This window comes from Anomaloglossus baeobatrachus, chromosome 6 (assembly GCF_048569485.1).
Source record: "Anomaloglossus baeobatrachus isolate aAnoBae1 chromosome 6, aAnoBae1.hap1, whole genome shotgun sequence".
In the NCBI taxonomy this organism is placed as follows: domain Eukaryota; kingdom Metazoa; phylum Chordata; class Amphibia; order Anura; family Aromobatidae; genus Anomaloglossus; species Anomaloglossus baeobatrachus.
In genome coordinates this window covers 94,653,422-94,677,049 of record NC_134358.1, presented here as the reverse complement: position 1 = coordinate 94,677,049, position 23,628 = coordinate 94,653,422, and the positions used below count along the sequence as shown (strand labels likewise).

The window sequence follows — 23,628 nt, the reverse complement described above, 5'->3', positions numbered from 1 at the left end:
GTACATATACCTTACACATATACACTACTCACAAAAAGAGGGCGATTTGGCTTTCAGGTGAAATTTCAGGACGAACTGAAAATGCCCTCTAACCTTTTCAGGTGACTTTTATGTGACCTTCTCTTATCTTTGGATGCTCATGTCCAACTGTTCAGTGTTTTCAGTATGTTTTGCATAACGTGCTGTTTTCTAACAAGGAGATTAATGGCAAAATTCACAACAGGTGTTTGATCCATGAATCTCCCAATAAATTTCGGAGTTCAATTAGAATTGGTATTAAACAGTCGTCCTCATCATGCTGTTCACATATTGACATCATGAGACCAAGATGACACCTAACAATTGATCAACAGTACCTCGGCATTGAGGCTTTAAGCAGATGGAAGCGTCTCAGATAGAAGTGGCCACTAAACTTAGAGTGTCACCAGCAGGTTGCAACAGAGATATAGAGAGACTGTAAGAGTCACAGAATGGCAACGTCCTCTGGCCACATCCCACACTGATGACCACTTCATTGTGAACAATGCCCTTCGGAACCGGATGATAAATGCCACACAACTCCAAGCACATTTGAGGAAGGTCATATCAGACAATTAGAAACCATTTACATCTGTGTGCTAGTTGACCTGCAGGGGTACCTGACCACACAACCAGGCAGAAGAGTCATATATGCTGTAGGAGTGCTGTTCATCTGGCCTCAGTGCTGTTCACTGATGAAAGTTGATGCACGCTGAGCAGAAATGATCTCCACAAACAATGTTGGAGACGTCAAGGAGAGTGCCGTGCAATAGCCACTGTTGTCACAGACAAGCCTTTGGTGGTGTTGTTAGTGTGGGTCAGTGTGTCTAGTCAATACAGGATTGCCCAGCTTTATGTGAATGGTATACTGACAGCGCCTACTACTGGAATATCATCAATAATCCAGTCATTGTGCCTCTGCATGGACAACACAGGCCTAATTTCATCTTCATGGACGACAATGTGCTTGCTCATTAAGGTCGCATCATTAGGGAACGGGTGCTGGAGACTGGGGAACCTCAAATGGAGCAACCTGCACTTTCTCCAGACCTATAGGCTCAGCTGAGCCGCGGTGTAGAGCCTCATAACTCTGTACCCCAGAACCTCAATGACCTGAGGGTCACCCTACAAGAAGAGTGGATGCCATGCGTCAGCAGACAGTTATGCTTAAGGCCACAGGACAAGTTATTGAAACATTGACATTTTTGGGGGGTGTACCCACTGCTGTTGTTGGCTTTTGTTTCAGTAGATTGAGATGACAAAATCACTATAGCTGCTTCTACTTAACCCCTTAACAACCCATGACGTACTAGGTACGTCATGGATCGTGTGCAGTTAATCCCCGCCCATGCTGCGTGCAGGCGGCGGCAATCCGCGCACATATCAGCTGTTTTCAACAGCTGACATGTGTGCCTGCTAGTCGCGGGTGGAATCTCTTCCACCCACAGCCATTAACCCCTTACATCTCGCTGCCAAAATCTGGCAGCGAGATGTATATGCGCGCCGCCATGACAGTGACTTACCTCGCCCCCATCAGAAGTCACGTGACATGATCACGTGACTTTTGGTGGTTGCAATGGTAGCACAGGGTCATGTGATGACGCCTGTAGCTAACATGAGTCACTTCCTCTCAATACCGGAATACAGCCGGCATTGAAAGTAAAGCAGCAAATCTGCAGTTCTCAGCTCTGTAGCTTTCATCTGCAGATAGGGCAGAGCGATCGGATTGCTGATCGCTATAGCCCCCTAGGGGGACTAGTAAAATAAAAAAAAAAGTTAAAAAAATTTAAAAAATAAAAAAACTAAAAGTTCAAATCACCCCCCCTTTCACCCCATTGAAAATTAAAGGGTTAAAAAAATATACACATTTGGTATTGCCGCGTTCAGAAATGCCCGATCTATCAAAATATAAAATCAATTAATCTGATCAGTAAATGGCGTAGTGGCAAAAAAATTCCAAACGCCAAAATTACATTTTTTGGTTGCCACAAATTTTGCGCAAAATGCAATAACAGGCGATCAAAACGTAGCATCTGCGCAAAAATGGTACCGTTAAAAACGTCAGCTCGAGACGCAAAAAATAAACCATCACTAAGCCTCAGATCCCGAAAAATGAGCACACTACGGGTTTTGGAAAATGGCGCAAAACATGCGCCACTTTTTTTGGACAAGCTTGTGAATTTTTTTTTTAACCCCTTAAATACAAGTAAACCTATTCATGTTTGGTGTCTACAAACTCGCACTGACCTCAGGCATCACATAGACACATCAGTTTTACCATATAGTGAACACTGTGAATAAAATATCCTAAAAACTATTGTACGATCACACTTTTTTTGCAATTTTTCCGCACTTGGAATTTTTTTGCCATTTTCCAGTACACTATATGGTAACACTTTTATGGTTCCATTTACAACTACAACGCATCTCGCAAAAAACAAGCCTTTATATGGCAAGATTGACAGAAAAATAAAAAAGTTACGGCTCTCTGAAGAAAGGAAAAAACAAAACTGAAAAACACAAAATGCCCGGGGGCTGAAGGGGTTAAATGCCCTAATCTCATGATAAAAAAAATCACTGTAGTGTAAACTTTTTACGTTTTACATAAACTTTACACGCAAGTGAAAAATCCCTAACTTTGTGAGTAGTGTCCACATCTCCTTTGCGTAGGACACTTATCAATAACCCACTCAACAATTTCTCATTTTTAGGGCTCTATTATTATAATGTCTTTTTGTTTTGTGTTAGGGTTTTTTTAAAGTCTAATTTGTGTCCCGTGTGTATAGTTGTATTTTTTTTTTCTTCTTTTTATGTTGGCCAGTGTGGATGCATTTTTATTTTCCAATGTTTGTGGCCTATTCACCAATTTTTGACTTTTTTAAAAAGTCACTATTTTTGTACAAATGTTCTCCACTTTCCCCTGGAATGATTTTATTTACACCTGAAATTTTTACACAAACACTGCAATATTTTAGCAGAGCATGAGACCTTTTGCTCCAAAAAGTTATGAAAAAACAAAAAAAAACTTAATGCACCTTTTGGAAGAATTTGGTGTAAAATAAAAAAAAAATCAAATAAAAGATGAAAAAAAATGAAACGTAAATGATAAATGGGGCCATAGTGTTCATGTACCGCACAGTTTGGGATATTTATTGATATTGGGGTGCAGTAAGGATAACGTGCCGATCTCATCTGCATTAGTCCTCACCAGCTCCCAGCGGTTTCTATGCAATATTACTGTGGTAAGATTGGTGTATTTTTCCCAGGTAATGCTGTGCGGTATGCAAGAAGTAGATCTATCCGACTGGCAGCGGAATACAGTCTACCGCCATTACACAAGGAACAGCAAGCAGATCATCTGGTTCTGGCAGGTAATGATGTGTGAGGTTCACTCCGGGTTATAATTCGTATATAATAGTGTTTTGGTTTTCTTTCCTGTATATTTACCAGTCTGTCTCTGCAAAGATTAATTTTTCCTCTTTGTATTGGATCATATTGAATTTCTCTGTCCTGCAGTTTGTGAAGGAGATGGACAATGAGGTCCGCTTACGGTTGCTGCAGTTCGTCACTGGCACCTGTAGATTACCTCTTGGTGGATTTGCGGAGTTGATGGGTATGTGTCAGACCAGCAGGTAATAGAGTAAAACAATGGATTTTATGGGCTATAAGGCACACTCTGGATAGGGCAACAGAGATAAGAAAAAAACCCCATATTTTTTGGACTATACGATGCACCGGACCCATAAGACAATAAGAAAATAAAATTTTAAGCAAAAAAATTTGGTCATGACGCACTGTTATGGGGCGAGGATCTGCTGCTTGACACTGTTATAGGGGTAATATCTCCAAATTCTCTTCTAAGGTACCCCATCCTGGTAATGGTCCTCCTGCCTTGTATATGATCCCTCATCCTTGTATATGTCCCTCATCCTGGTATGTGCCCACATCCAGTGATCATATATGCCCCCATCCTGCTATACACCCCCACCCTGGGATATGGCCGTATCCTGTGGCACATAAAAAAAATGTTTATACTCTCCTTTCCTTGCACCACGCAGCATTGCTCGTCTTACTGTCTGTGCCAGCAGCAGCGCTGCTGACCTGTGTGGAGCCGTGCACACAGTGATGACATCATCGCTGTGCGCACCGCTCTCCACACACAGCCGTGGCCGGCAGACAGGAGGTCATCGTGAAGCTGCAGGGAATGGTGACCGGTGAGTATACTTATTCACTGCCCCCTGCGCTTATGATGATACATGGGGAGCAGTGAATATAGCCACACATGATCAGTCCAGGCTGTAGTTGCCAGGGGTGATCACGCGTGTCCGGCTGTTAATTATGCGCGCATCCCCCGCCCATCATCCTGCCCACCTGTCAGCGCCGGCTTCAGTGCTGAGAGATGATAGGTGGGAGGATGCAGCGCATATGAAAAGAGGCTAATGAGCGGGTCCACGTGGTCACGGTAGACGCTACAGCCTGCTCGTGCCGCCGATGACCCGCTCCACCGCCGCACCCTCATTCCCCGTAGCATACATTTGGACTATAAGACGCACCCCCCACTTTCCCCCGACATTTGGGGGGAAAAAATGTGCGTCTTATAGTACAAAAAAAACAGCAATCTACCCTGGCGATGTAAAGATCTGCAGGGGGTCATGTCACTAACGTTAATGGTCTACGGTGGTTTCTTGGTGCTCAAGAGTAGAAGATGGGGTAATGATTTATTCCAAAGTGGTAAAAGTATATTAAAAGGGTTGTACCCAAAAAATAGAGGGTATTGTGTACTGTCCACTACAGTGACATAACAAGGACCCAATACAGTTTACATTGGTTGCGCAATATTCATAAAGAGGACAAGTCAATCTCTTGAGCATCAGAACAGCGGTTGTGAGTGTCCTACCCGGTGATTTTAAGCAGCAGTGGGGGAGATCTGGCACTGCTAACCTGACTGCTGCAGACTATGACGTACAGTTTAGCAAGAGGTTATCTTACTAAAAACTGTGTCTTATGGTCAGAAACATACTTGATGTGTTATTACTTCTGCAGGAAGCAACGGTCCTCAGAAGTTCTGCATCGAAAAAGTCGGGAAGGAAACATGGCTGCCAAGAAGTCACACATGGTAAGCGTGAATTTTGCTTAAAACGTTTACACAAGGCTGTCAGGATTTTATCATGGATAACCTGTAGCCATACTTGGCATCTTTATTTCTATTTTGTGGAATTTGCAATGGACACAGATGTAAAACTAGCCTAACAATAGCCAATACTTTTACTATTAAAGAAATACCTAAATGTTTTTTATTTTTAATTATTGATCAGCCTTTGCAAACTTATAATTCTTTGTAATTTACTCCATTATCTTATTTTCTTGTCAGAAAACCTGTACTTACTGTCTTTTTCATGCATTTTTTAGAAGCTGCTTTGATCTGCAGCTCTAGCAAGAATCCACACGCTGAGGCTATATGCACACACTGCAGTTTTGTTGTCAGAATAAAACTGCACCTTGTCTCAGAATTGTAAAAAAACCTCTTGTAATGAGTTTTTGACCATGCGTGTTTTTTATGCGTTTTTTTTTCAGTAGAAGCAAGCCAAAAACGCAAGAAGATAGAATATACTGCATAATTTTCTTTATCAGAAGTTTGCGACAAACTGCAAACACACAAACTGCAACGTGCACACAGCAAATCTGAATTATCATAGACTTTGCTGGGAAGTCAAAAGTGAGAACTTTCTGACAACAAAACTGCACCAAAAAACACGACAAAAAAACTAGTGTGCGCATATAGGCAAACACTGTTTACAAACTCTTTCCCTGTGTGAGAAAAGGGGAGGCAGGCAGCAGAGAAGCTCACACAGGAAGAGCGTTTGTAAACGGGGTTTATTGTACAAATTCTTGCTAGAGCTGCAGATCAAAGCAACTTCTAAAAGAGCATGAAAAGGGCAGTCAATACAGCTCTTTAAGTGAGGAAGTAAAATAAGGTAATGGAGTAAATTACAAAGTTTCATAACTTTGTGAAGACTGATGAATAATTAACGTTTAGTTACTCTTTAATTGCTTGATCTTTATAATTTATTAATTAAAAGCACATTTAGCAGCAATTACAGCCTTGGATATATGCAGATAGGATAAGCTTTGTGTATAAGAAAACAGCAATGTTTTTGCTTTTTGAGCAATATCATAGTTCAGCTAAGTGTTCAGTTAGACAGACAAATTATATTTATTTGGATATGTTTTGGTTTTTAAAAATGAATCCTCTTGCCGCAGCAGGTTAGGCGCAGGGGGCAAGCAGGTTAGGCGCAGGGGGCAAGCAGGTTAGGCGCAGGGGGCAAGCAGGTTAGGCGCAGGGGGCAAGCAGGGGGGCAGCAGGTTAGGCGCAGGGGGGCAGCAGGTTAGGCGCAGGGGGCAGCAGGTTAGGCGCAGGGGGCAGCGGGTTTTTTTCCTGTTTGCCACAAAGACTGCAAATCATGTGTGCAGCTTTGTCCTGGCCACCTCTTTCCACTTCATTTGAGTTTCCTAAATGTATACAAAGTGTTTAAGATGCTCTTCAACAGTGTCCAGCAACTGGTGGTTCTTATAGCTCCAATACACTGCAGACTGTACTTTCACAGCTTATAGTCGCAGATCAATGCCATATTATGAACCCAGACAATAATTCTATCTTTCTTTATCCCTTTATTTTGGCCAATTTCTGCCCAGAGCAGGCTCATTTTGACTAATATCCAATTTACCTATACAGTGGAACCTTGGTTAACGAGAACAATCCATTCTGGGACTGTGCTTGTTAACCAAGTTACTCGTTCAGCAAAGCAAGATTTCCCATAGGAAATCATTGCAATGCAGACGATTCGTTCCACAACTTGTTGAATGTCACATCCTGGTCCCCTATTGTGCCATTCCACACACGTACAAACACACACAAATTATTCTCACCTTACCTTCCATTCCATCGCCGGTCTCCAGGGACTTGCTGTTCTCCGGTACGGACTGTGTATCGGGTAACCATCACGACGAGGGAGGAACTTCCGCTGCCAGAGCACTGACATCAAAGGCAGAGACGCTTGTCTCTAATTTGCCAGCACGCTGCCTTTGAGTAGTGTCTGACAGAGGAAGTTCCTGCCTCGTCGCAAAGCTTGCTGAATGCCGATACACATCATGTACCGGCGAACTACAGGACCCAGGAGGCCGGAGATGGAACGGAAGGTACACATATTATGCTCACCTTACCTTCCGTTCCATCCCCGGCCTCATGGTTCTTGTAGTTCACCGCAAGAATTCCTCCCTCGTCACGATGTACCAGCGAACTACAAGAATCATGAGGCCGGCGATGGAACGTAAGGTAAGGTGAGCATAATACTGTATGTGTGTGCGTACGTGTTTGTGTGTGTTTGTGTGTGCTTGTGCAGACTGCAAGTGCGGGTCAGAGCGCGGTGGATGTACGGAACCGGAAGTGTGTGCGGTGAGTATTTTGCTCGTACAGCAAAGCTCTCTCGTAAACAGAGTTACAAATTTACAGAAAGCTTTGCTTGTTAGGCAAAATACTCACTAACTGGGTTACTCGTTAAGCGAGGTTCCACTGTAATTCAAAATATATTCAGTGCCTGGGACTTTCTTGCCTTTGTCCCTCCCCTGTTGTAACTTTTCAGTGTCTATATTTTTTTTTTTTGTATGGCTTGTTCACTTATTTGTCTTTGATGGTTGCTTAGTTTTTGTTAAAATTCCAGAGTATTCTCTAGATACAGAAATGTAAATACTACAGTCACATTGTACTCATTGATCTCTTTTCTACTAAAGCCCCTATTGTACATTAGTCAGTCAAACCCACCAATATTGGCTACATCGGGCCAACGCTTCCCTGACAGGTGATGTTGGGGTAGGTAAGGGCTAAATTCCGAAGCAGGCTGACCGGTAATGCATGTATATGGCCGACTTAAAGGGAACCTGTCAGGTCCCATATGCGTTCTGACCTACAAGCAGGGTGATGTGTGGTCTAGAAACCCCTTCCTACCCATCCCTGTGTTGTGATATTGTGTAATATGAATGTATAAAAAAAAAGTTTTATAACATGTTGCCTATGTAAATCAGCAGAGTGTCTAGTCCCCTGGGCGTCGCTTCGCCCCTGTGGGCGTTTGCACGCTTTCCGTGTTATCATGCCCTTATGGGCCTGATACCATGCATTTACAAGAGTGACGTCACCGTCACTCCTTGTGATCCCGCACGTGCGCACTTACCATTCCCGCAGCCTTGTTTAACGGGTGTTTGCTTGTCGACATCAGGCGCGCACTGCACATGCTCAGAAGACTCCTGAGGCTCCGACCATGCGCAGTGCGTGTCTGAAGCTGAGAGGCAAGCACTTGGATAACAAGGCTGCAGGAATGGTAAGTGCGCATACACGGGATCTCCAGGAGCTGACTGTGACGTCGCTCATGTAAATCCATGGTATCACGGCCACAGGGGCGTGATACCACGGAAAGCATGCAAACGCCCATGGAGACTAAGGTCTCTGATCATTCACAGGGATTGGTAGGAAGAGGTTTCTAGGCCATACATCACCCTGCTTGTAGGTTAGAATGCATATGGGACCTGACAGGTTCCCTTTAAGGGTTTATTTACACCTTAGTCTGAGATGGATCTCAAGATTTTTATAGGATTAATAGGATTCTGTTTTGGATTCTGTACGGTCAGACACATCCATTACACAGTACATAGCAGGGGCACATAAATAAGATCATCTCAGAAAAGGAAAAAAAAATAACACATCCAATTGTGAAACTTATTATTCCAAGATCTATTGATTAAAATTATTGTTCGTTATGTCAAAACCCCTTTTATCTGTGGTTGCACCATAGTACAAAAGCCAAAGCAGTGTAGCAGCCTCTCCTTGATCTTTGATGGGGTCCGTCAAGGTTGATGTTCCTGACAGCCGGACGGCATTCATATTCACACAAATGCTGTGCATAGGGACCATAACTAAAGACCTTGCATCAAGTTTTCTGACCATTATACCACTTTCTTCATCTGCAGCTTCAATCGTCTGGATTTGCCACCATATAAAAGCTACGAACAGTTAAAAGAAAAGCTGCTTTTCGCCATTGAAGAAACAGAAGGCTTTGGACAAGAATGAGCAGCAGCTGCTGTGATGACGGAGCATTGAGTAGTTATGGACATCTATTTTCTGCCCAGCCAAGTAATATTGCACACTCTTAATTGTATATAAGCTGTGTAGTCTGTACAGTGATCTTTCTGATACTAATGCGTAGAGATTTCTGTTCTTCCACATAGATATGCAAAACACTTTAGCCTTTTCTATTTTTATTTATTTTTTTTCCTCCAAAATGACTGAATAGAAGAAAAAAATAACTTTTAATTTTAAATGCTGACTGAAAAATACTTTATTTTAAGATTTATATATCTACGTGTACGTCCCGAGGACTCTAGTTTTATAGGGTTCTCGGTCTATAATACATCACAGCCATTTGATGAGGCCTGGACTTGCTTTATTCAGTACAGTAAAACCTGCAAACAGTGGCTGTTCACATACGACATCTTTTCCACAGATGTTTCTTGCATGGCTGCCAACAAAGCTGTTGAAAGCTAATGCCAAAAAAAATAAAAAAAAATTACAAAAAAAAAATCTTTTGAGTAAAATGTACAAGAAAAAAACAAAACCTGCTGCTGGCTTTATAAGATGGCAGAATCCGCACAGTTCTGTCCTTCATTTATTTCAGTGTGATAGCCGATTATTTTATTTTTTTTGTTTGAACGGAGCAAAAGTAGCCAAGGCCGAGAGTGGAGCCGCGCAAAATTTAGTTTTATCACGATTCTTAACATTTAATATGAAGGGGTCACAGTTCTGTTGCTCCGCAATGTGTTGCGATCTGCACCCTTACGTTGAAAGTGTTAGCGAGTGGACAAGTGGCGGGCGATGCCACGGGTGAGATTCTTAGGTACAAGACGGAAAAAAAAAATATGTCTTGGATGAATATCGAAATGGACAATGCAAAACTTTCAAAAGTGGAATAAATTTTTTTAACCTCACCTTGTTTCGTGTGGTCTTTGTGGCGGTGGAGGAGAAACACAAAAGTTGTCTTATGGGTAAACTGACTTGTATGAAGCAAAAATGGCATGGATGGGATGTAGAATGGCGCTGCGCGTGGAGATGAGAAATATCCAAATGCCAGACACAACTGGAAAATGGATGAAGAGCTCAGACTGATGGGATGATGCGGGCACTAGTCCAGTGCCATGATACATAGACCACAAAGGGCCCCACTTATCAATGTGTTTTAGGCCACAATTCTGGCAAAAACGACTAAGTAAGGCTGGTTTCAGACGTCCATGTTTTAGGTACATGTGACATCCGTTTTTAACACTGATGTCACACGTACCCATGTTACCCTATTGTGTACCCACACGGCCGTGTTTTAACACTGACCATGTGGCCCCGCTATTTCACACGGAGATGTGTCCATTTTTTCTCCGGCAGCACAGGTGTCACACGGACCGCACACTGATGTGACCTGTGTGATATCAGTGTGACACGTACCGGGTATAACACTTGTCTCTGCAATGCAAAGATGTTCTATATTTACCTGTATCCAGCGATGCTGCCTCCCGCTCCTGACCCCAGCTCATTGCTTTCATTGATTATTCACCGCAGTGAGCAGCTGGGAGCAGGGGCATCGCGGTGACAGCGCTGGAGACAGCACCACCGAGGACAGCATCGCTGGGGACATCGCTAGTGACAGGCGAGTATCCCGCCAGCAGTGTGTGTGCAGGGACGTCCAGGAGGTCATCGGATTTCCCAATGAACTCTGACACCCCTGCGACAACTGCGCTACAGTGAGTGTCATGATGGTGACTTCCTGGGGTTCATGAGAGTTCATTGGGAACTCCAATGACCCCCTGGATGTCACTGCACAAACTGCTGTATACTCACCAGTCACTGGTGGCGCTGTCTCCGCGATGCTCCAGCTTCCAAATCCTCTGGCAGTGAATAGTCAATGAAACTAATGAGCGGAGGTTAGGAGCAGGAGGCAGCAGAGCAAAAGACAGCATCGCTGGATACAGGTAAATATAGAACATCTTTTCATTGCAGAGACACGTGTTTTACCCGGTACGTGTCACACGTATGCAAACACGGATGACACACGTGTGACCATGCGTGTGACTGGTACCTGATTAAACACGAACGTCTGAAACTAGCCTAACACAAATTTTCTGACTTTAAATCAAGCCCAGCCAGCTCCACCGTTTAGAAAAGGGTGCAGTGTTCGGACAAAGTGTGGCCATGCGCACCCAACTAATGGGTTAGTACTGCAGTCTTGCAGCACTGGGGTCCTGGCTTTAGTTCCACCAAGGGCAACATCTGCAAGGAGTTTGTATGTTCTCCCTGTGTTTGCGTGGGTTTCCTCCGGGTACTCCAGTTTCCTCCCACACTCCAAAGACATAGGGATAGGGAATTTAGATTGTGAGCCCCAATGGGGACAGTGACGCTAATGTATGTAATGCGCTGAATAGCTGTGGAATAGGTTAGTGCAATATTGAAAAAAAAAAAACACAAACCAAAAGTGCATAAACGTGCCCAGTGGCAAATTTATTAACCCCTTAACAATGGTGCCTTACATGTACTGTGCTATTTGGGAGTAAAGGTACCGTCACACTAAGCGACGCTCCAGCGATCCCACCAGCAATCTGACCTGTCAGGGATCGCTGGAGCGTTGCTACACGGGTTGCTGGTGAGCTGTCACACAGGCAGATCTCACCAGCAACCAGTGACCAGCCCCCAGCGACGCGTGGAAGCGATGCTGCGCTTGGTAACTAAGGTAAATATCGGGTAACCAACCCGATATTTACCTTGGTTACCAGCGCACACCGCTTAGCGCTGGCTCCCTGCACTCCTAGCCAGCGTACACATAGAGTTAATTACCCGATGTGTACTCCGGCTACGTGTTCAGGGAGCCGGCACTGACAGCGTGAGAGCGACGGTCGCTGGTAACGAAGGTAAATATCGGGTAACCAAGGAAAGGGCTTCTTGGTTACCCGATATTTACATTGGTTACCAGCGTCCGCAGAAGCCGGCTCCCTGCTCATTCAGTTGTTGCTCTCTCGCTGTCACAGCGATGTGTGCTTCACAGCGGGAGAGCAACAACTAAAAAATGGTCCAGGACATTCAGCAACAATCAGCGACCTCACAGCAGGGGCCAGGTTGTTGCTGGATGTCACACACAGCAACATCACTAGCAACATCGCTGTTACGTCACAAAAGTCGTGCCTCAGCAGCGATGTTGCTTAGTGAGACGTGGCCTTAAGCGAATGGATCGGGCGATGATGATGATGATGATGATGATGATGATCATCATGATCATCAGCCATCATCTGCCTCTAACAGTCAGCAGGAATATAGAAAAATTATAGCTTTCAAAATATGGTGATACAAAAACTTTTTAAAAGTGTTTGTGTGTGATAGTAGCCAAACATAAAATCGCACTGATTCGAAGGATTAAGCTGTCTAATCAAAATTATGCTGCACAGTGAATGGCGTGAGAAATAAAAACAAATTCTTGACCTGCTGTTTATTTTGACTCCCACAAATTGCATTAAGGCTTGGCTCACATTTATCCTGCGCTCTACACTGAGCATTTACATTGGGGTTTACGTGTAAATCTCTGAAATATGTGATTCAGATGGAACGCCAACAAAACAATCCCTATAATGAGGCAGATGGATATATTTTAGACACTATCTTTTTAAACTTTCATAAGTGCTGTCGACCAGTTTTGTGCACTTTTGAAAAGACAGACACCGCTGAACGGAAGTCAAAGTATCTTTGCTTCCTCATTATAGTGAATGGATTAATTGTGTGTTTCATGTAAATAACATCATTCAAAGATTTAGATGTAAACTCTCCAAGCGCAGGATAAATGTGATCCAAAAAATATCATGTAAAATGTTTCCAGTAAAAACTGTCATTCTACAAAAATAAAACAAGTCCCCTCTTTGTCATCTATTAACTGAAATACAGGGGGATCTCCACAGTACTGGTAGTACCAGTAGGCTCTGGAGGAGCGTCATGGCTCATCATTCTCTAACCCCCAAAAGAAACCCACCCTTCTGAGCCCCATAGTGTACTTAAAATGTAGTAGTGAGGTGAGTCTACTTAATAATTGGCTGTTTCTCCAGAAACACAAGCTTGGGACATATTGTACAGGCACAACAATGGCAGATTTGCAATTTTCATTTTGCAACATCCCCTGCTAGTTTCTGAAAATCATGTATGGAATCAAGTCACTGCATGTGTAGATGAATTCCCAGAGAGGTGTAATTTTTAAAATGAGGTCACTGGAGGAATCTGCATGGCAAATGGCGCTTCTTCCCTCCCAAATCCTGATGTGTGGTTAAACAGTACTACCGTGTTTCTCCAAAAGTAAGACCTCCCCCGATAATGAGACCTAGCAGGAGTTGTCAGGGAGGCTTAAATATAAGACATGCTCTGAAAATAACACCTAGCTGCAGTCAATAATGAAGTTTCATGCAGCGGTAAAAAAGTTAGACACTGCAGGACATTTCATTATAGACAGCGGACACCCCCAAAAGAAAGAAGAGAGAAGACCCCGATCATACCAGACGCCAGAGCAGGTGAGCGCATCAAGGTCCTGCGGCGGAACACGAACGAACACACACACACACACACACACACACACACACACACACACACACACACACACACACACACACACACACACACACACACACACACACACACACACACACACACACACCCAGATCCAGCGATATCCTGTGGTCTGGTATGTGTGAAAACTGACCTCACACGGATGTGTGAAGGTGGCCTTAGGCACACCAGGAGCATAAATAATCCACTATATCTGTTCCAGACAATTTTGCATTCCAGAGGACTAATGAGGCTCCTTCCCTTCAGTACTCTGCCAGTCACCCTATCAGTGATCCCCCCCCCCCCCACCCATATCGGGTATCTGTGTACTCAACAGAAATTGTATAACAAATTGTATGGTGCACTTTCCCTTGTTACCCTTGTGAAAATGCAAAATTTGAGGCTAAAGTAACATTTCTATGGGGAAAAAGTTAAAATGTTTCATTTTTTTTTCTTTCGGCATTGCTTTAGTTCCTGTGAAGCCCCCTAAAGGGTTAATAAACTTCTTGGATTTGGTTTTGAGCAGAGTGAGGGGTGCAGTTTTTAGAATTCTGTCACTCGAGTATTTTCTGGCACATAGGACTCTCAAAGTCACTTCAAATGTGATATGGTCCCGACAAAAAGGTTTTGTAAATTTTGTTGGAAAAATGAGAAATTGCTGAAACTTTTGACCTCAAATTCCTAACAAGAAAAAAAAAAAGGTCAAAAATTGTGCTGATGTAAAGTAGAAAAGTGGGAAATGTTAGATATATTGCACAAAATTGTTAATAAATATCTGGTTTAAGGGCATCAAAAGTTCGAAACTTGTGAATCTTTCAATATTCTCATAAATACACAAATGTCAACTAAAATTTACCAGTAACATGAGGTGTAATGTGTCATGAAAAAAACCCTTTGGCTCTGTAATACTTAAAAAAAAAAAAAAAAAAAATGCTGCAAAAGTGCAGTGTTACCATTCCCAGTCTATGATGGTAAAGTCTTCTTTCCTTTAGGCCAGAATGATAAATGAGAAAAAATGTCTGAAAACGTTACAGAATGGGGAACAAATTATATTATGTATTTTAGTGGTCAAAGAAAAATTGTGAAAAACGGACATTTTTATTTTACCGCCAATAATTAGCAAAAAAAAGTATAACAGAAAAATGTCATAGCTTGTTGCACCTTTCTTGTTTTCAAAACTTTATTCCAATTTCTAATTGTTACACATCACTAAATTTATGGACATCTATGGTTTGATTTATTTGCTCTATGGATTGGATGGGTTGTTAGACATCTGGTGACAAATTCATTCTATTGGTGAGTTGTTCAATACTTTTTTTTTTCCACCTGCTGTATCTGAAGGCAAAACTGTTCTAATCATGAGCATTAAGACTTAAGCGAGTACCTAATTATTTGTACTCGTGATACTCATAACGAATATTGTCTAATACTCGCGTATTTGTTCCGAAATGCATGTGCAATACAACTCAATGTGGAATACTTGCAAAGTAACGAGGAACCCAAATGCCGTACTATTCGTGCAAGTAGTGAATAGTGTGGCATTCGGGTTACTCGTTACATTGTGAGTTTTCCCCATTGACTTACATTGCACACGCTATTCGGAGCGAATATTACAGTACTCGTTATGAGTTCAGCGAGTGTGAATAGTTAGGTACTCTCTCAACTCTAATGAGCATCTATTTTAGCTGCCTGGCAATGGTCACCAAGATGCCAATTTTTTGGCATCTTGGTGACCATATATAAAAATTTATACACAGTATATTAATTTATTTTGCAGCACTGTACATTATCACTGTCCCCATTGGAGCTCCCAATCTAAATTAACTATAATTGTGGTTTTTGGAGTGTGGAAGGCAACAGGAATACTTTAAGAAAACTCACGCAAACATGTGGAAATCATACAAACTCCTAGAAGTTGTCGTCCTTGGTGGTATTTGAACCCAATATTGCAAACTACTGAGCCACCGTGCTTATATTATGCCCTGCAGAGGCTCCTGCATTTATTTTAGTCATACACAGGGCACTGGAGAGTAACAATGCCATTGCTGATCTCCTAAGACAAACACATTTCTGTGTATATTTCTAAGTTTTCAGATTATTGTGAGGTAAACATGATCAAAGGGAAAGTAGGATAAACTAGGATATTCTGTGCATACTGTAGTTAATATACATTTTTTTAGAATTCTTCAAATTGCTCTCTAATGATTATTCTATATTGATTACAGAACTTAGATGCTTTAAATAGTGATTATTAAACATATTAAGAAGCAGAGGGCCCAATGCTCACCCCTGTTGTACTCAATTACTATTCTATTTAGCAACACAATTACTTAAATTGTACCAACCTTTTATGAGGAACAACAAGGGATTAATCCAGCGCGTCACTCCAGGATATCCTAATAAAAAAATAGCTTTTATTTTCAAAAAAGTTAAAATACGATTCTGTGTAGATCTAGACAGAGAAAAACGTAATCCAATATGCCCAGTATTAGATTACGCATTTCATGCTAAGACCATGATGAAGACGTGTAATGCGTCGAAACGGGTAGTCTAATACTGGGCATATAGGATTACATTTTTCTTTGTCTAGATCTACACAGAATGGTATTTTAACTTTTTGAAAATAAAAGCTATTTTTATTTGGATATCCTGGAGTAATCCCTTTTTGTTCCTCATTTGTCTTGGGCGTGCTTCAACCTTGTTCCTTGCGCTGGACTCTCCAGAACTAATCACCATTCTAACTGGACTATTTGGGGTGAGCTGGCTATTTCTCTATTTTTAACCTTTTATATGAAATTATATTTAATGCCCTTGTCAGTATATGAATTTTCCCCTTTGTATACCACAAGGCTATAGTATTTTCAGCCCCCTCCCCTTGCAAAAGTGGATTTCAGCACACCAAAACATTCATACAGCCATGGACTTTTCTACCATATATTTGAAAAGATCAGATACACCAGAATGGTTAATAAACATACAAAAAAAGAGAATTTTGTTTACTTACCGTAAATTCTTTTTCTTATAGTTCCGTATTGGGAGACCCAGACCTTGGGTGTTTAGCTTCTGCCTCCGGAGGACACACAAAGTACTACACTTAAAAGTGTAGCTCCTCCCTCTGAGCTTATACACCCCCTGGTGAGCCAGTCCCAGCCAGTTTAGTGCAAAAGCTGAAGGAGAATAGCCACCCACAAGTAGAACAGAGCAAGAGCCGGAACAACCGGAGACTCTGTCCACGACAACAGCCAGTGATAACACGCGGAACAAGAAATTGGCAACAGGGAGGGTGCTGGGTCTTCCAATACGGAACTATAAGAAAAAGAATTTACGGTAAGTAAACAAAATTCTCTTTCTTTGTCGCTCCATTGGGAGACCCAGACAATTGGGTGTATAGCTTCTGCCTCTGGAGGCCACACAAAGTATTACACTTTAAAAAGTGTAACCCCTCCCCTCTCCCTATACACCCTCCCATGGACCACGGGCTCCTCAGTTTTATGCTTTGTGTGGAAGGAGGCACACATCCACTCATGAATTCTCAGACTTTTTTTTTATGTCGGTTGGAAGAAAAGAGGACCCCCACGGGGTCCCCGGCTTGTTCCCTTCTCACCCCACTCTTTCGGCGGTGTTGTTAAGGTTGAGGTACCCATTGCGGGTACAGAGGCTGGAGCCACATGCAGTCTCCTTCACCATCCCTTAGCGGCTCTGGGAGAAGTGGGATCCTGAGCGGTCTTCCATTTGCTGGGACCGTGCTCCATCCGCAGTCCCTGAGGGAATCTGCCGGACCGGAGCCTCTTCAACCCCAGGGACCGGGCCCTGCAACTTAAAGGTACTCTGTATCCCTGTCGGGGATCGTACAGAGAGCGCACCTTCTTCCCGGGAGCCGCGGTACTTTTAAAACTGAGGAGGCTGGTGGACTTCCGCGCCGACCGTGCCTGCTTGTCGGGCGCGGCCTCAAATTTAGTCCCCGGCTTCACCGCGGCCTAGTCGCAAAAATCCCGCCCCCGGGCCTGCCTGTCAGGGGTAAGGGCGGGTTCTCCGGCATGACGTCGGATGTGAGGGCTGGAGCATCCTGCATGTCTTCCTCCCCCCTCACTGACCACTGTGGGGACCCCAGATTCCCGCCCTTGGCTCCACTCCTCCCCTGAGAGCTCCGGTGGCCATTTTCTGGCATTCTGCCGGTGGATGCTTCTCAGTGAACAGCTCAGCAGCTCCGGGGGATCCAAGGCAGGGAATCTGGAGGACACACTCCGCTCGTTAGCGGTCGGTAAGCCACACCGGTCACCCGGTGCTGGCCCCCCTGGGGTGCTGGTATATATACATATGTATATGTTTATTCAATAGATATATATATATATATCTGTTCGGTCAGTCCGTATACCTTGGTCCCTATATACCCTCAGTTGGTCACTCTCCTAGGAGACAACAGCATGTCGTCCACAAGGAGCAAAACTGCTAAGGCACAGGTTTTTTTTCGCGGCCTGTACCTCTTGTGGGGCTATGTTGCCTGCGGGATCCACGTACCCTCACTGTGAGCAGTGTTCGACTCCTGCCACGCTTGCTCAGCTGGAGCCTCGGGCACTGGTGGGCCCCTCGGCTCAGGTAGACCCCCCTGCTCCCCCTGAACATGCAGGGACAGAGTCACAGGGGTTGGCCTCTTTTGCTGAGAAACTCTCAGTCCCTTTCTCAATCCATGGCACAATCTTTGGACAAATGGTCTTCTAGGCTCCTGGAGGCATTGCAATCCAGACCGGACCCTTCACAGGCCCCGGTTCCTGTTAGCTTGTCTCCTCCAGGCCCCTCTCGGTCCGCGCCGCAGCGCGCTCCCAGGTTGGCCCCTAGGTCTCAGGCGGAGGACTCCTGCCCGGACCGCAGTCCCAGACCGGCAAAGCGGTCTCGCTGGGACTCTTCCCCGTCTTCCTCACGCTGCTTGGAGGACTCTCAGGAAGACGAGGCGGATGTGGGAGCTCAGGGCTCTGACCCTGACTTCGCCCTTAACCTTGATACACCTGAGGGGGATGCCTTAGTAAATGATCTTATCTCATCCATCAACCAGGTGTTGGATCTCTCTCCCCCGCCTCCTCCTGTGGAGGAGTCGGCTTCTCAGCAGGAGAAACACCAGTTTCGGTTCCCCAAGCGTACGCGAAATACGTTTTTTGATCATTCTAACTTCAGGGATGCTGTCCAGAAGCCCAGGGCGGTCCCGGACAAGCGCTTTGCTAAACGGCATACTGACACGCGTTATCCCTTTCCATCTGAAGTTGTTAAGGGCTGGTCTCACTCTCCCAAGGTGGATCCGCCAGTCTCCAAATTGGCTGCTAGATCCGTTGTGTCTGTTGCAGATGGCTCATCCCTGAAGGATGCCACTGATAGACAGATAGAGCTCTTGGTGAAGTCCATCTATGAGGCCACGGGCGCGTCTTTCGCCCCGGCCTTTGCCGCTGTGTGGGCTCTCCAAGCGATCTCTGCTTGTCTGGCTGAGATTAATGCTGTCACACGGAATTCTGCTCCGCCTGTTTCGTCTTTGACTTCCCAGGCATCTGCCTTTTCGTCCTACGCCATGAACGCCGTCCTGGACTCCGCTAGCCGAACGGCTGTAGCATCCGTTAACTCCGTGGCAGTCCGCAGGGCCATGTGGCTGCGCGAATGGAAAGCAGACTCGGCTTCCAAAAGGTTCTTAACTGGTCTGCCTTTTTCTGGCGACCGTTTATTTGGCGAACGATTGGATGAGATTATTAAGGAATCCAAGGGAAAGGAATCCTCCTTACCCCAGTCCAGACCTAAGAAGCCTCCGCAACGAAAAATACAATCAAGGTTTCGGTCCTTTCGTCCCTCCGCCAAGCCACAATCCTCCTCGTCCAACAGGCCGGAGAAAGGCCAGAGGAACTCCTATGCGTGGCGGTCCAAGTCACGCCCCCAAAAGGCCGCAGGAGGCACTGCCTCCAAGACTGCCTCCTCATGACTCTCAGCCTCCCCTAGCCGCATCCTCGGTCGGTGGCAGGCTCTCCCGCTTTGGAGACGCCTGGTGGCCACATGTTCAAGACCGATGGGTGAGAGACATTCTGTCTCAGGGTTACAGGATAGAGTTCAGCTCACGTCCTGCGGCTCGTTTCTTCAGAACCTCCCCGCCCCCCGCTCAGGCCGATGCACTTTTTCAGGCAGTGGACGCTCTGAAGTCAGAAGGTGTTGTGATCCCAGTTCCCCCCTCAGGAACGTGGTCGCAGCTTTTAGTCCAACTTGTTCGTAGTGCCCAAAAAGGACGGGTCATTCCGTCCCGTTCTGGACCTCAAGCTACTCAACAGACATGTGAGAACCAGACTATTTCGGATGGAATCTCTCCGCTCAGTCATCGCCTCATTGTCACAAGGAGACTTCCTGGCATCGATCGACATCAAGGATGCTTATCTCCATGTGCCGATCGCACCCGAACATCAACGTTTCCTGCGTTTCGCCATCGGGGACGAACACCTCCAGTTCGTCGCATTGCCCTTCGGCCTGGCGACAGCCCCACGGGTTTTCACCAAAGTCATGGCATCCGTCGTGGCGGTCCTACACTCTCAGGGCCACTCGGTGATCCCCTACTTGGACGATCTCCTAGTCAGGGCCCCTTCTCGGGTGGCGTGTCAACAAAGCCTTACCGTCGGTCTGGCGACTCTCCAGCAGTTCGGGTGGATCATCAACTTCCTGAAATCCAAGTTGACACCAACCCAATCACTGACTTACATCTGTCGGGAGGAAGATCATTCCTACCCCCAACCTGGGCTGTGGTCACCACGGACGCGAGCCTGTCAGGTTGGGGAGCGGTTTTTCTCCACCACAGGGCTCAAGGAACCTGGACTCCGATAGAATCGTCCCTTCAGATCAATATTCTGGAGATAAGGGCAGTATATCTAGCCCTATTGGCTTTCCATCGGTGGCTGGAGGGCAGGCAGATCCGAATCCAGTCGGACAACGCCACTGCCGTCGCCTACATCAATCACCAAGGCGGCACTCGCAGTCGTCTGGCCTTCCAGGAAGTCCGGCGGATTCTGCAGTGGGTGGAAGACACAGGCTCCACCATCTCTGCAGTTCACATCCCGGGCGTAGAAAACTGGGAAGCAGATTTTCTCAGTCGTCAGGGCATGGACGCGGGGGAATGGTCTCTTCACCCAGACGTGTTTCGGGAGATCTGTCGCCGCTGGGGAACGCCGGACGTCTATCTCATGGCATCACGGCACAACAACAAGGTCCCGGCCTTCATGGCACGGTCTCAGGATCACAGAGCTCTGGCGGCGGACGCGTTAGTGCAGGATTTGTCGCAGTTCCGTCTGCCGTATGTGTTTCCCTCTCTGGCAATGCTGCCCAGAGTACTACGCAAGATCAGGTCCGACTGCCGTCGCGCCATTCTCGTCGCTCCAGACTGGCCGAGGCGGTCGTGGTATCCGGATCTGTGGCATCTCACGGTGGGTCAACCGTGGGCACTTCCAGACCGCCCAGACTTGCTGTCACAAGGTCCGTTTTTCCATCTGAATTCTGTGGCCCTCAACCTGACTGTGTGGCCATTGAGTCCTGGCTCCTAGCATCTTCAGGGTTATCTCAGGATGTCATTGCCACCATGAGACAGGCCAGGAAGCCAACGTCCGCCAAGATCTATTATAGGTCTTAGCAGTGCACCAGGACAGGAAGATTTGCCAACGGTTTTTTCTCCATGGCCGTTTGCCTTACCCACATTCCTTTCATTCCTTCAATCTGGAGTGGACAAGGGTTTGTCCCTCGGCTCTATCAAGGGCCAAGTGTCAGCGCTCTCCGTGTTTTTTCAAAAGCGTCTAGCCAGGCTTCCGCAGGTTCGCACGTTCCTGCAGGGGGTCTGCCACATAGTCCCACCTTACAAACGTCCGTTGGAACCTTGGGACCTTAACAGGGTCCTGACGGCTCTTCAAAAGCCGCCTTTTGAGCCACTGCGGGATGTCTCTCTCTCCCGTCTTTCGCAGAAGGTGGCTTTCCTAGTGGCAGTCACGTTTCTTCGGAGAGTGTCTGAGCTTGCAGCGCTGTCATGCAAAGCTCCCTTCCTGGTTTTTCACCAGGATAAGGTGGTTCTCAGTCCGGTCCCGGAATTTCTCCCTAAGGTGGTATCCCCTTTTCATCTAAATCAGGATATCTCCTTGCCTTCCTTTTGCCCTAATCCAATTCACCAGTGTGAAAAGGATTTGCACTCTTTGGATCTAGTGAGAGCACTCCGGTTCTACGTGTCTCGCACAGCGCCCCTGAGCCGTTCAGATGCGCTCTTTGTCCTTGTCGCTAGCCAGTGTAAGGGCTCTCAGGCCTCCAAGTCAACCTTGGCTCGGTGGATCAAGGAACCGATTCTCAAGGCCTACCGTTCTTCTGGGCTTCCACTTCCTTCAGGGTTGAAAGCCCATTCTACCAGAGCTGTAGGTGCGTCCTGGGCTTTGCGGCACCGGGCGACGGCTCAGCAGGTGTGTCGGGCAGCTACGTGGTCTAGTCTGCACACTTTCACGAAGCACTATCAAGTGCATACCTATGCGTCGGCTGACGCCAGTCTAGGTAGGCGAGTCCTTCAGGCGGCGGTTGCCCACCTGTAAGAGGGGGCCGTTTTTCGGCTCTTTCGATTGAGGTATTCTTTTACCCACACAGGGACTGCTCTTGGACGTCCCAATTGTCTGGGTCTCCCAATGGAGCGACAAAGAAAAAGGGAATTTTGTTTACTTACCGTAAATTCCTTTTCTTCTAGCTCCTATTGGGAGACCCAGCACCCGCCCCTGTGCCCTTTGGGCTAGTTGTTCTTTTGTGTACACATGTTGTTCATGTTGAATTGTTTTTATGGTTCATGGTCTTCAGTTCTCCGAACATCCTTCGGATTGAATTTACCCTAGACCAATTTATAGGTTTTCTCCTTCCTGCTTTTGCACCAAAACTGAGGAGCCCGTGGTCCACAGGAGGGTGTATAGGCAGAGGGGAGGGGTTACACTTTTTAAAGTGTAATACTTTGTGTGGCCTCCAGAGGCAGAAGCTATACACCTAATTGTCTGGGTCTCCCAATAGGAGCTAGAAGAAAAGGAATTTACGGTCAGTAAACAAAATTCCCTTTTTTTCTTTATCGTTCCTTTGGGAGACCCAGACCTTGGGACGTTCCAAAGCAGTCCCTGGGTGGGAAATAAACAAAAAAACTAAGAAGTAGGCAGAACCTAACTTCACAAATGGCCGACAGCCGCCTGAAGGATGCGTCTGCCCAAGATCGCATCTGCCGAAGCATGAGCATGCACTTGGTAGTGCTTCGAGAAGTTATGCAGGCTAGTCCAAGTGGCAGCCTGACAGACTTGTTGAGCCGTAGCCTGGTGCCTAAAAGCCCAAGAGGCACCAACAGCTCTGGTCGAGTGCCTTGATCCCCGGCGGGGGAGGCACCCGAGTACTCTGGTAGGCGTCCGAAATAGTCGATCTAATCCAACGGGCTAAGGTCGGCTTAGAAGCAGGGAGGCCCTTGCGCCGACCTGCGGTTAGCACAAAAAGGGAGGTGCACCTCCTGAGCGCAGCGGTGCGAGACACATAGATTCGGAGAGCACGCACCAGATCTAGAGTATGCAGCGCTTTTTCAAAGCGATGAACAGGGGCCGGACAGAAGGAAGGTAAGGTAATGTCCTGGTTAAGGTGGAAGGGAGAGACCACCTTAGGAAGAAAGTCGGGAGTCAGACGGAGAACCACCTTGTCTTGATGAAAAACTAAAAAAGGTGACTCCGAGGAGAGCGCAGCCAAATCAGAGACTCTCCTGAGAGAAGTTATGGCAACTAGAAAGGCCACTTTCTGAGAAAGACGATACAAAGAAACCTCCCTAAGAGGCTCAAAAGGGGGTTTCTGCAACACCGTGAGGACCAAGTTAAGGTCCCAGGGATCCAAGGGCCGCCGATAAGGCGGAATGATGTGAGACGCGCCTTGCATGAAGGTGCGGACCTGAGCCA

General features: G+C 45.9%; 1 protein-coding gene across 3 annotated transcripts in view; it reads left to right on the top strand.

The window, feature by feature from the left end:
* WWP1 (WW domain containing E3 ubiquitin protein ligase 1) overlaps nucleotides 1-10,050 on the top strand; it is a 167,864-nt gene extending 157,814 nt beyond the window's left edge. For all 3 annotated transcript variants that reach the window (XM_075353121.1, XM_075353119.1, XM_075353120.1), the window contains exons 21-24: nucleotides 3,285-3,389; nucleotides 3,535-3,631; nucleotides 5,062-5,134; nucleotides 9,037-10,050. In XM_075353121.1, coding sequence (XP_075209236.1) covers nucleotides 3,285-3,389; nucleotides 3,535-3,631; nucleotides 5,062-5,134; nucleotides 9,037-9,136 — 375 coding nt within the window. In that variant the 3' untranslated portion in view covers nucleotides 9,137-10,050. The remainder of the gene's footprint in view (nucleotides 1-3,284; nucleotides 3,390-3,534; nucleotides 3,632-5,061; nucleotides 5,135-9,036) is intronic.
* The last annotated feature ends 13,578 nt before the right edge of the window (nucleotides 10,051-23,628 follow it).